Below are 13,957 nucleotides of genomic sequence, written 5' to 3' on the forward strand. Positions count from 1 at the left end.
TCAGAGATGCACGTGCACAAGGAAGGGACAATACAAACGAAATCTGTGAGCACTTTCGGGAGGCTCCACCGGCAGGGGCTCGCAGGTAATGGCTAACTTCACAGAGGAGGAAACTGAGGCACAGGAAGCAGAAAAGCCATGGTGAGAAACCCAGAGGTAACCCAGCACCCTGTCTTCTTCCCTGCAGAGCCCGCCGCCTCCCGGGCCAGTAAGAGCGGCGTGGAGGAGCGCTCTCCTGCGGCGAGTCAGCACGCTGGTCTCGGACCCAGGCCGGACCCAGGCCGGAACCAGGCCGGGGCGTGACAGGTCAGCTCAGTACCGGCCCCACCAGCTTCCCGCGGGAGTGTCTCAGTTACCTTCGCTTGGTAAGGGATGCTGTCTGCAGGGAGGGGGGGGGGGGGTGCTGGGGATGCTGTCTGCTGGGGATGCTGAGGATGCTGTCTGCAGGGGGTTCTGGGGGTTCTGGGGATGCTGGGGTGCTGGGGATGCTGTCTGCAGGGGGTGCTGGGGATGCTGTCTGCAGGGGGTGCTGGGGATGCTGTCTACAGGGGATGCTGGGGATGCTGTCTACAGGGGGTGCTGGGGATGCTGTCTACAGGGGGTGCTGGGGATGCTGTCTACAGGGGGTGCTGGGGATGCTGTCTACAGGGGGTGCTGGGGATGCTGTCTACAGGGGGTGCTGGGGATGCTGTCTGCAGGGGATGCTGGGGATGCTGGATTTGCCCGCTTCGCGCCGGGAGCGAGCCGCTTCCCCGCGGCCGCAGGCGCCCGGAATCCAAAGTCAGGGTCTCGGTTTCCGCCCGGGGAGCTGCCCCGCCGCTCCCGGAAGCTGCGCTCGCTGCCGGGCAACGGGAAAGGCGGCGGCGCGGCCATGGAGCTGGAGGAGGCGGTGAGCGGGCGGGCCCGCACGGCCGGCGGGAGGGGAGCGAGGCCGCGGAGAAGCGGCTGCAGGAGGCCGACTGGCTGCGGGGCGGGGCGGGGCGGGGCGGGGCGGGGGCTGCGGACAGGAGAGCGGGTGTTTGGGGAAGAGGCCGGGGTTTCTGGCTGGATGAGGTTGCGGGTGAAAAGAGGGTGGGTGATCGCCCCTCTAGGTGCTTCAGGAGGAAGACCAAGGTGCGGGTTTTGTGGGGTGGCACCCACATGGGCCATCCTCTCTGGACAGGACCGCCCACAAGTTCCCCTCGATGCCGATGCCGGGGTGGGACCCCCGGGAGCCCTCGCCTCCGGCTGGGGCAGGGATTCCAAATTCGGGTCTGGGGACGCCCCGGGGAATGATAGTTATCAATACGGGGTAGAGGAGCACTTGACCAACAAAACGTGTTTGGCATTCATTGTTGACACACTACATAAAATGCTGCACTCTGATGACATCAAAGGAGTCAGTAGTGGGATCAGCGACAGTGGCAAACACCAGAGAGCTGCCTATCAGTATGACAGGCTAGGTATGTATAGGAGCCTTATGGGAATAGAAGGCCTTACTCCTTGTAGATGCTCAATAGATGTTGATTGGGTGATGGGTAGGTGACGTCTGTAAATGCTAGGTTAATCACGTTGACCATTGTAACTCACCTCAGCCTGTTAATGCTATGAGTAGGGATCGTGTCTGGCTCACCACTGAATCCTTATCACCTAAACAGATAGTTGATACTCCTTGCATTGCTGAATGAATAAGTTGAAACTTGAAACAACTCTAATAAAAATCTGGTTTCTTTGTGGTATGTGCTTTTAGTGTCCTGGAGGAAGTTCCCAATGGCATCCTATTTCTATTTTTTAAGTCTTCTCTCTACTTAAATCTTGTCATCTTTTTTCATCATAGATTTTGCTCAATTTTTTTCAATTTTACCCCTACCACTTTTTCCTTATTTTTTCCCCCTCACACGTTGCATATTTTAGAACTTTTTCTTTAATAGTTTAATTTCATTTCAAACTGCTCAGGAAACTGAACTGCTGTTTTTCTCGCTTATAGATAATCTCTGTCTTACATATTTTCTACGATTTTTTGTTGTTGTTAATCTTCACCCGACAATACTTTTTCCATTGATTTCTAGATAGAGTGGAAGGGACGACGGGAGACAGAGAGAAACAAGCATCAATGGGAGAGAGACACATCAACTGGTTGCACCCCCCCATGACCCCTGCCCTGACTGAACCGAGATACATGTCCTTGAACGGGAATCGAACCTGAGACCTTTCAGTCTCAAGGCCAATGCTCTATTGCTGAGCCAAACCTGCCAGGGCTGATTTTTGTTATTTATGGGGTAATACTGCAGGTAACCCGCCCTGGCCGGTTTGGCTCATCGGTTAGTGCATTGCCCAGTGCATCAAAGAGTATCGCCGGCTTGGATTCTAGCCAAGGGCACTGTACCTCTGTTACAGTTCATCCCAGCCCTGGTCGGGGTCATGTGGGAGGCAGGCAATCAATGTGTCCCACTCACATCGATGTTTCTCCCCCACCCGAAGATATTTAAGAAAATGTCCTGGCCCTGGCCGGTTTGACTCAGTGGTTAGAGCGTTGGCCTGCGGTCCAGAGAGACCCGGGTTTGGTTCCTGCTAAGGGCATGTACCTCAGTTGCAGTTTGTCCCCAGCCCTGGTTGGGTCGTGCGGGTGGCAACCACTTGATGTGTCCCTTTCACATTGATGTTTCTCTCTCTCTCTCTTCCTCTCTCTCCCTCCCACTCTACCTGAACAAAAAATGGAAAAATGTCCTCGAGTGAGGATTAAAAAAGAAAAGAAAAGATCCTCAGGTGAGGATTAAAAAACAAAACAAACAAACTGCAGGTACCCCTAGTAGAACTGCAGGGTTAGGTACAATGTACTGAATGTGGTCTTCCTCTTCGCCTACAGAAAGAATTCAGAGAACGCTGTACTCAGTGCGCTGCTGTCTCTTGGGGTCTTACTGATGAAGGCAAATATTATTGTACTTCTTGCCACAACGTTACAGAAGTAAGTAACAGATCTCATCTATGAATTGGCTCATGTTTTAAAACATTGCAGTTTCAGCCTCATATGTGGCAAAGAATTGATCTGTTTTTATGGGTCTTGGATTGCCCCAATTCCAAGAATGTAAGTAGTCTTCAAGTGCTTACACAAGGGCGAAAGAATTTGTAAATTAGATTTAGGATGAGTTTTTGCAATTGTGTTGGGCCATATATATAAATGCTTTCCTGATTCAGACCGTATAGTCTAAAGGGAAATAATTGAATTGCACTTAGAAGATGATGCATTTCTTTTTATTAATACTTATTTAAGAGTTTTTAATGTGTTGTGGTAGCTTAGAGGTTTGGATGGTGGAATGTTAGAAAGGCATGAGGACTGTAAGGAGTACTGGAAATATGCTTCATTATTATTTTATCTATGTACAGTACCTTACAGATTGGCAAGTGTTTTCTTACCCATTATTTAATTTTCTTCTCATAACAGCCTGTGAGATATACTGTTGTGCCTATGTATAGATGGGGCAAGTAGGGCTCACTAGTTGATTGAGTTTGCCAAAGTCATATGAGTATAAAGTATTGAACCAGGACTTGAACGTGAGTCTTCTGACTCCGGTGTTTATTTTGTCCCACCACACCTGCCTCTTAAAGTAGAGATTGTCATACTGTCCTGAGTAGCCTTGATGAATGAGGCTGCCTTCACTCTGGGAGTTCTGGGCCCTGTTCTGGTCACACATCTTCAGGGCAGTCTAACCAGAATCATCAAGGGTGTGGACAACCTGCTGTTGGACAGGCTACCTGTGCCAGGACTCTTCCATCTGGAAGAGGGTTTGCTCAGAGTCTACAGGGCCAGGAAGGAGTAGATATTACCTTTACCACATCTGCTTAAGAAAGGCACATTTGGGACAGATAAGAGTAACTGTAGATTTGTGCTTCTGGTCAAGATGGAATAGTGGGAACCAGAATTACCTTCCTACCCCCAACAACTAAAAACCTGGAAAAGATATACAAAACAAGTAAAAAAAAAAAAAAAATCCCTTGAGAAAAGTGGTTAATTTAGCTTGCAGCTCAGTCACACAAGCCTTTCCTTGAGACATCCTTGCTCTCCTGTCGCAGTGGAAGGGCTCATGTCTGCTGGTGCGTGGTCACAGAGCAGGGTCAGTGCCCCTCTGATGGGAGGGGGCGCGATGCAAATGTTCGTTATTCTGATTATGTGAGGGTTTGCACGCACAAAAGCCCACTGCTTTTGGAAAATCAAATTTATGGGTAGAATGTCTGCATATTATTTCCACATAAAATCATGTCTATAGTAAGTGTCTACATGTTATTTAAAAGTACTAAACAACGGTAGAAAGTCAATTACTTGGAAGAAAATAACTTCACCACTGAAGTAGGTGATATATTTCAAGAAAAATATATACTTAGTTATGTTTCTATATTTTTAGGTTATTTACGACTAAGTATGTTAAGAGTATTAAGTAACTCAATTTTTATATTTGTTAGGACAGAATTTAGACTACATTGCAAATTCGTAGTGTTATATAATTGTGTAGCTAGATTTTTATTTCAGTATTAGTAAAAAAAGGGGGACAGATCACTGGACCTGGTATTAGAAGACCCGAATTCTAGTGTGGTTCTGCCTTTGTGTTCTTATTTGTAAAATACGGCTCATTTGTAGATAATATTATTGATGTAACAATTAGGAGAAATATATATGCAATCAAAGACATTTGTACAATTTAAAAAAAAACTTAATACTTATGTGTGTGTGCATGAGTGTGTTTGTGAGTGAGTGAGAGAGCGAGCGAGAGAGCGAGAGCGAGAGCGCACAAGCCAGAATCTTAGGTACCAGCCCTTGAGAACACTTGGAATTGAAGACTTTGGGATGAATTGTACTCACCACTTAATCATTCTAAGATCTTACATGTTTTATAAAAAATAAAATGTAGTACTTTTATAATTTCATAAATAAAGCTGTTTTAGAGTATTATTCAAACACAGAAAAGTAGGATGTGTAGCTTAGGCATTGCTAATTATAATAAATACAGAAATTAATTCCAAAGTGTGTTTTGGGTGCAGAAAAAGTGAATGTATTTGACTTTAGGTTTGATTTGAAACAATTAAAAATTGATTTGACATAAAAGTTTATTCATTTGGCAGACATTTATTTAGTGGTTACTATATTCCAGGCACTGTTTTAGGTACTGCATAATTTGAATGAGAAAGCAACAAAAAGGATAGTCAGAATGTTCCAGTGTATGTAACTTTCCCTCAGTGTTACCATTGTTGGTTCTGGTGCTCACAGTTTGGTTCATTATACTTCCAAAGAGGGCTTTGGAAGTATACTTAGGGAGGCGTGAAGCTATCTTTTGAATTATATGTTTCTGTTTCCTGCAGAGATCGAAGGAGGTTTTAAGCACTGAGGCTATTCCTAATACGAAAATACAAGCCATCAACCGGGGACTGAAAAGGAAAAAGAAACCTGGTGAGCTCTTTCCTCGTATCTGCTCAGCATCTTCAGTCATGGTCTCACCTTGCTTTGGGGATGTGGAGTGGAAAGTTAAATAGATTCTAGAGAAGTTGCCAGAATTTTAAGCAGGCAGACCGAAGTGGAATGCAAGTGGGTAATTACTGATGGTAAAATTGGAAGCAAATGTCTTAAAGCAGGTCCTTTTCCACCTGCTCACTGTTGAGCGTCTTTTCCAGGGGAGCAACTACTATGCAAAAAAAATAATGATAACAAAAGGAGCGTATCTCTTTTTATCTGTTGGCATATATTTTTCTGTTCTATATTTATCATCTGTCATGAATATGACTTTCTGTGCTTTAAAGGAAAATGCTTATTTTCTGAAATGATTCAGCTGGTATTGTCAGGTTAGGCGAGTTAAACCAGATATTCAACTTTTAGAAATCCACTTCTCACACTGAATTTTGAACACACCCTTTTAAAATGGGGAAGATTATTTTCCCTTAGAATAGCCTCAGCATGGCCGTGCTTTAAAAGGTGATCTGTTTCATTAACCCAGTGAGTACATATATTACCCGTAATCGAGAAGAATCTGAAGTAAAGTCTGTCAGATGCCTTTTATTTCTGTAGCTGATTACCTAGGACCAGATGCCCAAGTTTGAAACCAGGCTAATGATAATGGCTCCGTCCACATGGGGAGCTTTAAGGGTATACGCACATGAAATAAATATGTATTACTATTAATGAACTCAGTATGAAATACATTGACATTCTCTGGTGAAGAACCGAGAGAATGACTAAATGCTAATGTTCCTGTTTACCTTTAATAGAGACTATTTTTAGTAGGCTAAAACCTGATTAATTTTCATTAAATATTATTAGGGTGAAGCCTGATTCATTTGGACTTGACGTATGTAAACAGTTAAAATGGATAGTTTGAACTGAAATAGCCGTAGGAACGTTAGGTGCTTCAAATTAGATGTTAAGTGTCTTTTTTTTTTTTTAATCCTCACCTGAGGACATTTTTCCTGTATTTTTTGTTTGTTTGTTTGTTTGTTTGTTTTGTATTTTTTGTTCAGATAGAGCGGGAGGGAGAGAGAGAAACATAGATGTGAAAGGGACACATCGAGTGGCTGCCTCTAGCACGACCCAACCAGGGCCGGGGACAAACTGCAACCGCGGTACGTGCCCTTAGTGGGAACCGATCCCGGGTCTCTCTGGACCACAGGCCGACACTCTAACCGCTGAGCCTAACTGGCCAGGGCAAGTGTGTCTTATATTCAACCTCTTTGACCTTAGTCTCTTCCTCTGTAAAATGAAAGAGGTCATACAATTTGTTGTTATGTGAACTGGGAACCCAGACTTGGAATTTCACATCGTAAGAACAGAGCAGGAAGGAGCACACGTGTACACAGGGTGAAAAGCTTAAACTCCCTCTACTCCAACTTGAGGGATGCATCCAAATTACAAGGCTTTCTGTTTCACTCATGCACAGCCTAAGACCCTCTCCGAAAACTGGGGAGACTTGTGGCCGTGAGGTAAGAGAGGGGATAGCAGTCCTGTAACATTCCGCAGGGAAGAGGGAGCTTGGAGTCATCGTAACAGGCTTCAGAAGCTCTGTGTAAAAAAGCTGATAACCGCCCTGGCCGGTTTGGCTCAGCGGTTAGAGCGTCGGCCCACAAACCAGAGGGTCCCGGGTTCAATTCTGGCCAAGGGCACGTACCTCGGGTGCAGTTTGTCCCTGGCCCTGGTTGGGGTCGTGTGGGTGGCAACTACTTGATATGTCTTTCTCACATCGATGTTTCTCTCTCTCTCTTCCCCCTTCTCTCCCTCCTGCTGTATCTGAAGATAAATGCAAAAAAAAAGTCCTCAGGTGAGGATAAAAAAAAGCCGATAACCTACTTTTCAAAAAGCACAGGGAGGGGTAAAAACAAGGGTGTTCGCAGATTTGAACATTTGCTTTAACGGGTAGTTCTGTTTAAACATGTAGTTCTTATCTGTGGTGGTGGCAGATTTCTTCACAGTCTCTCAGGGTGATTTTGAGGATTGAAGAAAGTAACCTATTTACAATACCTAGCCCATACTGGTAGCTAGGCAGAACTCCGTAAGTATTTATTCTTTGCTTGCATTTACTCCCTAGAACCTAAACCATTTTCAGAACAGGAGAATGCCACCAAGCACTTGGTTTTGGAATGTTCTTATTGCTCCTGTATGCTTGGACCATCACATCTTGCTGTGGTTCATTCATTCCCCAGATACTCACTGTCGCCTTTCTCTGTGAGTCGGAACAGCCGTGGTAGAGCCGTGGCTGGGCACTGAGTGTTCCCCCATCCAGGATTCTGCGGGGCATTGTTCAGTACACTGTGCATTTTAAAAACTTATTTCATTTGTTTCACATGATGACTGTTCATTTTTCTACCTTTTACATTAATATTGCAGAAGATTATAGATAATTTAAAATATAAAATCTTATCAATTATAAAAATAATGTTTAGCTTTAGCATTTGTGTATAAATTTGCCACATTGGAAATAAGAGAATGCAAGAATAGAAACCCTATTCAGGGATACAAAAAAATTCATTTGCAATGTATAAAACATAAGCGTCACTGTGGAGTAGCGCAAAGCAAGTGCATTAGGTAACACACAGCTGTCACTATGGAGTAGCGCACAGCAAGTGGATTAGGTAGGAAAGCTGTTACTGTGGAGTAGCACATAGCGAGTGAATTAGAACAGCTGTCACTGTGGAGTAGCGCACAGCAAGTGGATTAGGTTGGAAAGCTGTTACTATGGAGTAGCACATAGCGAGTGAATTAGAACAGCTGTCACTGTGGAGTAGCGCACAGCGAGTGGATTAGGTAGAACAGCAGTCACTGTGGAGTAGCGCACAGCGAGTGGATTAGGTAGGAAAGCTGTTACTGTGGAGTAGCACACAGCGAGTGAATTAGAACAGCTGTCACTGTGGAGTAGCACACAGCGAGTGGATTAGGTAGAACAGCTGTCACTGGAGTAGCGCACAGCGAGTGAATTAGGAATGCAAATGTCTGAAACATGTTATTTGTCGTTTAGAGAAAGGCTGGGATTGGTATGTGTGTGAAGGTTTTCAGCACATACTTTGTCAACAAGCAGAAGCCTTAAAGACCCTGGGAGTCAGCCCAGAATTTAAGGTGAGTCCATTTGTGTCTAGATGTTAGTTTTACATATTTGTTGTTTGAAGAACAGTAAGATTTAGAGTGAAATTAAGGAGAAAAGTAGAGTTACTGGAAGAATAATTTTTTCTGATATTTTTGCTTTAACCCTTTTATTAGACCAGCAGTTCCCAAAGTGCATTCTATAGGATGTAAATAAGCAATACATCTAAAAGAAAATGAAAAAGGTTTTAGTCATCAGATAATTGGGAAACATTGGCTTAAACAAAGTAAAGCAAATAACTTTGCAAAGGTGTGTAGCGTCCACCAGGACTTGAGTGCCAGCGTGCGCTCTGGGCAGTGATGCGTTAGACCGGTGTTTCTCACATTTGAATTTGTGTCAGACGCAGCTGGAGGGCTTGTTGAAACAGATCGCCGGACCCATTCCAGAGCTTCGGGTTCAGTGGGTCTGCAGGAGGGCCCTAGAATGTGCCTGTCTCAGGAGTTCCCGGTGACCGGGCGCGTCTGGGCCAGGGACCGTACTCTGACTTTGCTGCCTCTCGAGAGTATCCCCGAGAGGACTTTTTATTAGTTGAATTTTGCAGTTCCCATTGTAGTTGAAGCCATTTCAAGAATTCTTTCCAAGCCAGTTATTTAGCAACAGTGGTCATTGAACACTTGCTTCCTGCCTGTCGTCGGAAACCAGTGCTAAGAGACGCAGCCTAGTGAAGAGAGGGTTGTGTGCACTGTGGAATGAAGACACGCACCCATGGCATCAAGGTGAAAAGAGAAGGGAGGAAGCTAGGTGACTGTGGACTGTAGTCACTAAGGAAAGATTTTTTTTTATCCTCACTCGAGGACGTTTTTTTTGCATTTATCTTCAGATAGAGCGGGAGGGAGAGAGGGAGGAAGAGAGAGAAAGAAACATTGATGGGAGAGAGACACATCGACCATCTACTGATTGGTTGCCACCCACACGATCCTATCCGGGGCTGGGGACAAACTGCAACTGAGGTACGTGCCCCCAGCGGGAACCGAACTCGGGACTCTCTGGTCCGCGGGCCGATGCTCTAACCACTGAGCAACCGGCCAGGGCACCAAGGGAAGATTTATATAGAGGAGCCTTTGCTGTGAGGGCAAGCCAAAACGGGGTGACCTGTAGACCCGTGCACGGCCGGAGAGGACACGCTGGATAACCATAGGAATTAGACACTGCAGACGTGACCCCAGAGACGTGTGCTCGGCAGTCCGTGCACACTCCACCTGCTGGCTAAGGAGCGCGGGATGTGCGGTGCGGGAGACTGTGGTTTGCATGTGCCCATGTGCTTGTCACCACGGCCGCAATCACCACTCGTTTCCTTCCGCCTTAGAATCAAGTTCTACATAAGTTCTGGAAGCGCTACCTTCAGAAGAGCAAGCAGGCGTACTGTGAGAACCCAGTGCACACCAGCAGGAGGAGAGCCACGGTAAGCCACAGGCCTGAGAAGTGGGCCGGACACGTCCAGTGAGACGGAGATGTGTGTGGGCTCAGCCTCAGCTGGGTTAGGGTGCTCGTCAGAGTTTTCGGCAAGGGGGTTTCTCTCCTAGTCCAGGACCAGCAATCCCACTGATCTGGGCACTGGAGTTAACTGACTTCTTCTTTAACTAGTTGAAACATAAAGATATGTGTGGTTAAGTTCTAAGCAGAAGCTGAAGGAGTTTCTATCATTGTACTCTTTATTTATTTATTTTATCCTCACTGAGGACACTTTTTTTTTTTTTATCCTCACCCGAGGACATTTTTGCATACAGATAGGGTGGGAGGGAGAGGAGAGAGAGAGAAACATCGACGTGAAAGAGACACATTGAGTGGCTGCCACCCGCACAACCAACCAGGGCCGGGGACAAACTGCAACCGAGGTACATGCCCTTAGTGGGAACCGAACCCGGGTCTCTCCAGACCGCAGGGCGATGCTCTAACCGCTGAGCCAAACCGGCCAGGGCTGAGGACACTTTTGCATTTATCTTCAGATAGAGCTGGAGGGAGAGAGGGGGAAAGAGAGAGAGAGAAACATCGACGTGAGAGAGACACATTGACTGCTTGCTACCCACACGAACGCAACCGGGACTGAGGACAAACTGCAACTGAGGTACATGCCCTTAGTGGGAACTGAACCTGAGACTCTCTGGTTCCCGGGCCGACGCTCTAACTGCTGAGCCAAACCAGCCAGGGCTATAATTGTGCTATTTAAAAAAATTTTTTTAGCCTGGCCAGTTTTGCTCAGTGGTTAGAGCATTGGCCCATGGACCGAAGGGTAAAGGGTACATACCTGGGATGCAGGTTCGATCCCCAGCCCTGGTTGGGGTTGTGTGGGAGGCAACCAATTGATGTGTCTCTCTCACACTGATGTTTCTCTCTCTCTTTCCCTTCCTCTCTAAGATTTTTTTAAACAAATAAAACTAAATAGATAAGGTATTAGTTGGTTATATTTATGCCCTGGGGCTTTGCCTAACACATAGAAAATTCAAATCAGAACCTGGTATTTTTCTGAGATTTTAATATTTTTATGTTAACTTAAGGTACTAAAAATTTTTTAGTGCCTTGGCCAGTTTGGCACAGCTATTAGTGTGTTGGCCAGTGGACCAGAGAGTTGCGGGTTCCATTCTGTCAAGGGCATGTTCCTCGGTTGTGGTCCTTCCCGGCCCTGGTTGGGTCGTGCGGAGGGCAACCAGTCGATGTGTCCCTCTCACACTGAAGTTTCTCTCTCTCCCTTTCTCCCTCCCTCCCACTCTATCTGAAGATAAATGGAAAAGTATCCTCAGGTGAGGATTAAAAAAAAAAAAAAGGTTTTGACTTGAGTAAACACACTTGTAAAGTCATAATTATTGTCTCACTGAAATTTTGTTGGGGAATACATAAGCAATTAACAAAATTTTAAGCTGATATGTAAATTAGTAATAGAAGTTCTATCAAAAGAGGACAACTATACTCAACTTTGGAAGGAAAAAGGAACAAGTGCTTTTAAATTAGAAACTTGGTCTTCTCAAGTATTCAATAAATATTTTCTTGGTGCTTTGGATATAACTGTTCTAAGAATACTAAGAGGTCTGCATCTGAAACCTGGCTCCATTACTTTTGACATGTGTGATTGTGGGGAAATAAAAACGTAAAACTTACAGAAAAAGCAAACAAGCAAACATATAAATCAGGGTAAGGGGGACAGAAGATGGGGTGGCAGCGAAGGGTGCTATTTGAAACAGTGGTCAGGGAAGGCGTCCCTGACTGGGGGGTCTTGAGGAAGTGAGAGAGTAAGCCCTGAGGATAGCTCGGTCAGACGGTCAGAGCTTCTGGCCTCGCCTGCCCGGGGCTGCTGAGTCAGAGTCTGCCTGGAACCCAGCCCCTCGGGGCTTCCTGTGTGCTCTCCAGTTTGAGAAGCACTGCTCTAGATGAGTAGCTGGGCCCAGCTGGTTAGCAATGGGAATGGTAAGTGGTAGGGTTCTAGATGAACTTTGGATAAACCAACAGAACTTCCTGATGGATTGGATGTAGGAAGTAAGAGAAAGAGGGGTCATCAGGGAGGACTCTTAGGGGTTTTGACCTGAGCAGCTGGAAGGAAGGAGTTGCCATCAGCTGAAATAAGGGCTGGAGCAGGAAGGATCAGCAGTTCCGTGTGGACCATCAGGTTTGAGACAGCCATCAGACATCCAAGAGGAATGTCAGAAGTCATTAGAAACACAAATCTTCCGTTCAGGAGGGGGATTTGGACAGGAGGTATAAATTTGGAGGCTGTCAGTTTACATTATAATCATCAAACCTAATGTGCCATTGTTTGTAAGATGCAGCATTATTGTAGAATTGAGAACAACACAGTACCTAGTATTGAAAACCACAAGATGAGATGACATGACATCACCAAGGAGTGAAGACAGAAGAGGACCAAGAACTGAGCTCTAGGCCACTCCCAGGTTAAGTGTCTGGGATGAAAGGAACCCGTGAAGAAGTCTGAGAAACGGCTGGTGAAGTAGGAGGAAGCCCAGAGTGAGGGGACATTCTGGAAACTAAAGAACAAAGTGTTTCAAGAGGAAGGGAGTGATCAATTGTGAGAAATGCTGCTGCCCAGTCAAGAAGGAAGAGAGCAAAAAACTGATGAGTGGAGTGGGGGTATCAAAAGTTTTGTGGGCCCAGCTGGTTGTGGCTCAGCAGACTGAGTGTCGTCCCATGGACTGAGAGGTCCTGGTTCGATTCCCGGCAGGGCACATGCCTGGGTTATGGGTTTGATCCCCAGTAGGGGTATGCAGGAGGCAACCAATTGATGTTTCTCTCTCACATCAATGTTTCTGTTTCTCTCTCTCTAAAAAATTAATAAAAGCATATTTTTTAAAACGGAAAAACAGCCTTGGCCAGTTTGGCTCAGCAGTTAGGGCATCGGCCTGTGGACCAGAGAGTCTCGGGTTCGGTTCCCGCTAAGGGCACGTACCTCGGTTGCAGTTTGTCCCTGTCCCTGGTTGGGGTTGTGAGGGTGGCAACCACTTGGTGTATCTGTCTCACATCGATGTTTCTCCCCCACCCACTCTATCTGAAGATAAATGCAAAAATGTCCTTGGGTGAGGATAAAAATAAATACATTAATTTAAAAATGCAAAAACAAAAAAAGATTTATTGGCATAGGGGTTTAAGATAGAGCAGTAGAAAGAAGTGGGGACAGCAGGTCTGGACAACTGTCTAGGTGCTCTGCTGCAAAGAGTACAGGGGTTCCTCGGAGACACTGTGAGCTCGGTTCCGGACCACGGAAACGAAGAGTGTAACAATAAGGCAGCTCACAGTCTGTGCGGTGCAGTCTTGCCTTCAGTTCATAATAAACACAGCGCCTGTGACGTGCGAAGAGCGAAGCACAGTGCAGCAGTTTGCGCAGAGACCGCACTGTAGCTGGAGTCCAGGAAGTGGACGAACGACGGCGTATTCGTGTACTGTCAGGAGGTGACAGGAGAGAGTGGAAGTGATGATAATCTGTGAGCAGAGCGAGGGGTGGGGTTGGGTGCTTGAAGGGAGATGCTGGCTGCAGATGGAGCTGGATGCCCACCAGGAGGGTCAGGGTGGGGTATGTGGTCTGTGCGAGCCTGCGGGAGCCTCCTGACGATTCCCATGGTCTCAGTGAGTCCACGCACACCCGCCACTTCCTAGTGCACCTGCGTCTCGCGTGCTTAACTACAGAGGGGACGTGCTTGACGGAGGACACCAGCACCTTGTCCCTGGTTTGTGTGGTTTTTTCTCTTTATTCTCTTGTGTGTTTTCTTTTCTTTTTTTAAATCCTCACCTGTGGATACTTTTCCATATCTTCAGACAGAGTGGGAGGGAGGGAGAAACATCAGTGTGAGATAGACACACTGACTGGCTGCCTACTGCACGACCCTGACCAGGGCTGGGACTGAACTGCAACCAAGGTACATGCC

The 13,957-nt window shown here is 46.1% G+C and overlaps 1 protein-coding gene across 1 annotated transcript in view; it reads left to right on the forward strand.

Moving 5' to 3' along the window:
* Positions 1-852: 852 nt before the first annotated feature.
* The window catches only part of TAF1B (TATA-box binding protein associated factor, RNA polymerase I subunit B), a 63,775-nt gene continuing 50,670 nt past the window's right edge, over positions 853-13,957 (forward strand). Inside the window, exons 1-5 of the mRNA XM_036262962.1 lie at positions 853-889; positions 2,846-2,944; positions 5,332-5,419; positions 8,469-8,566; positions 9,898-9,993. Of these exons, the coding sequence (XP_036118855.1) occupies positions 872-889; positions 2,846-2,944; positions 5,332-5,419; positions 8,469-8,566; positions 9,898-9,993 (399 nt within the window). The 5' untranslated portion in view covers positions 853-871. The remainder of the gene's footprint in view (positions 890-2,845; positions 2,945-5,331; positions 5,420-8,468; positions 8,567-9,897; positions 9,994-13,957) is intronic.

This window comes from Molossus molossus, unplaced genomic scaffold, assembly GCF_014108415.1.
Source record: "Molossus molossus isolate mMolMol1 unplaced genomic scaffold, mMolMol1.p scaffold_m16_p_15, whole genome shotgun sequence".
NCBI lineage: Eukaryota > Metazoa > Chordata > Mammalia > Chiroptera > Molossidae > Molossus > Molossus molossus.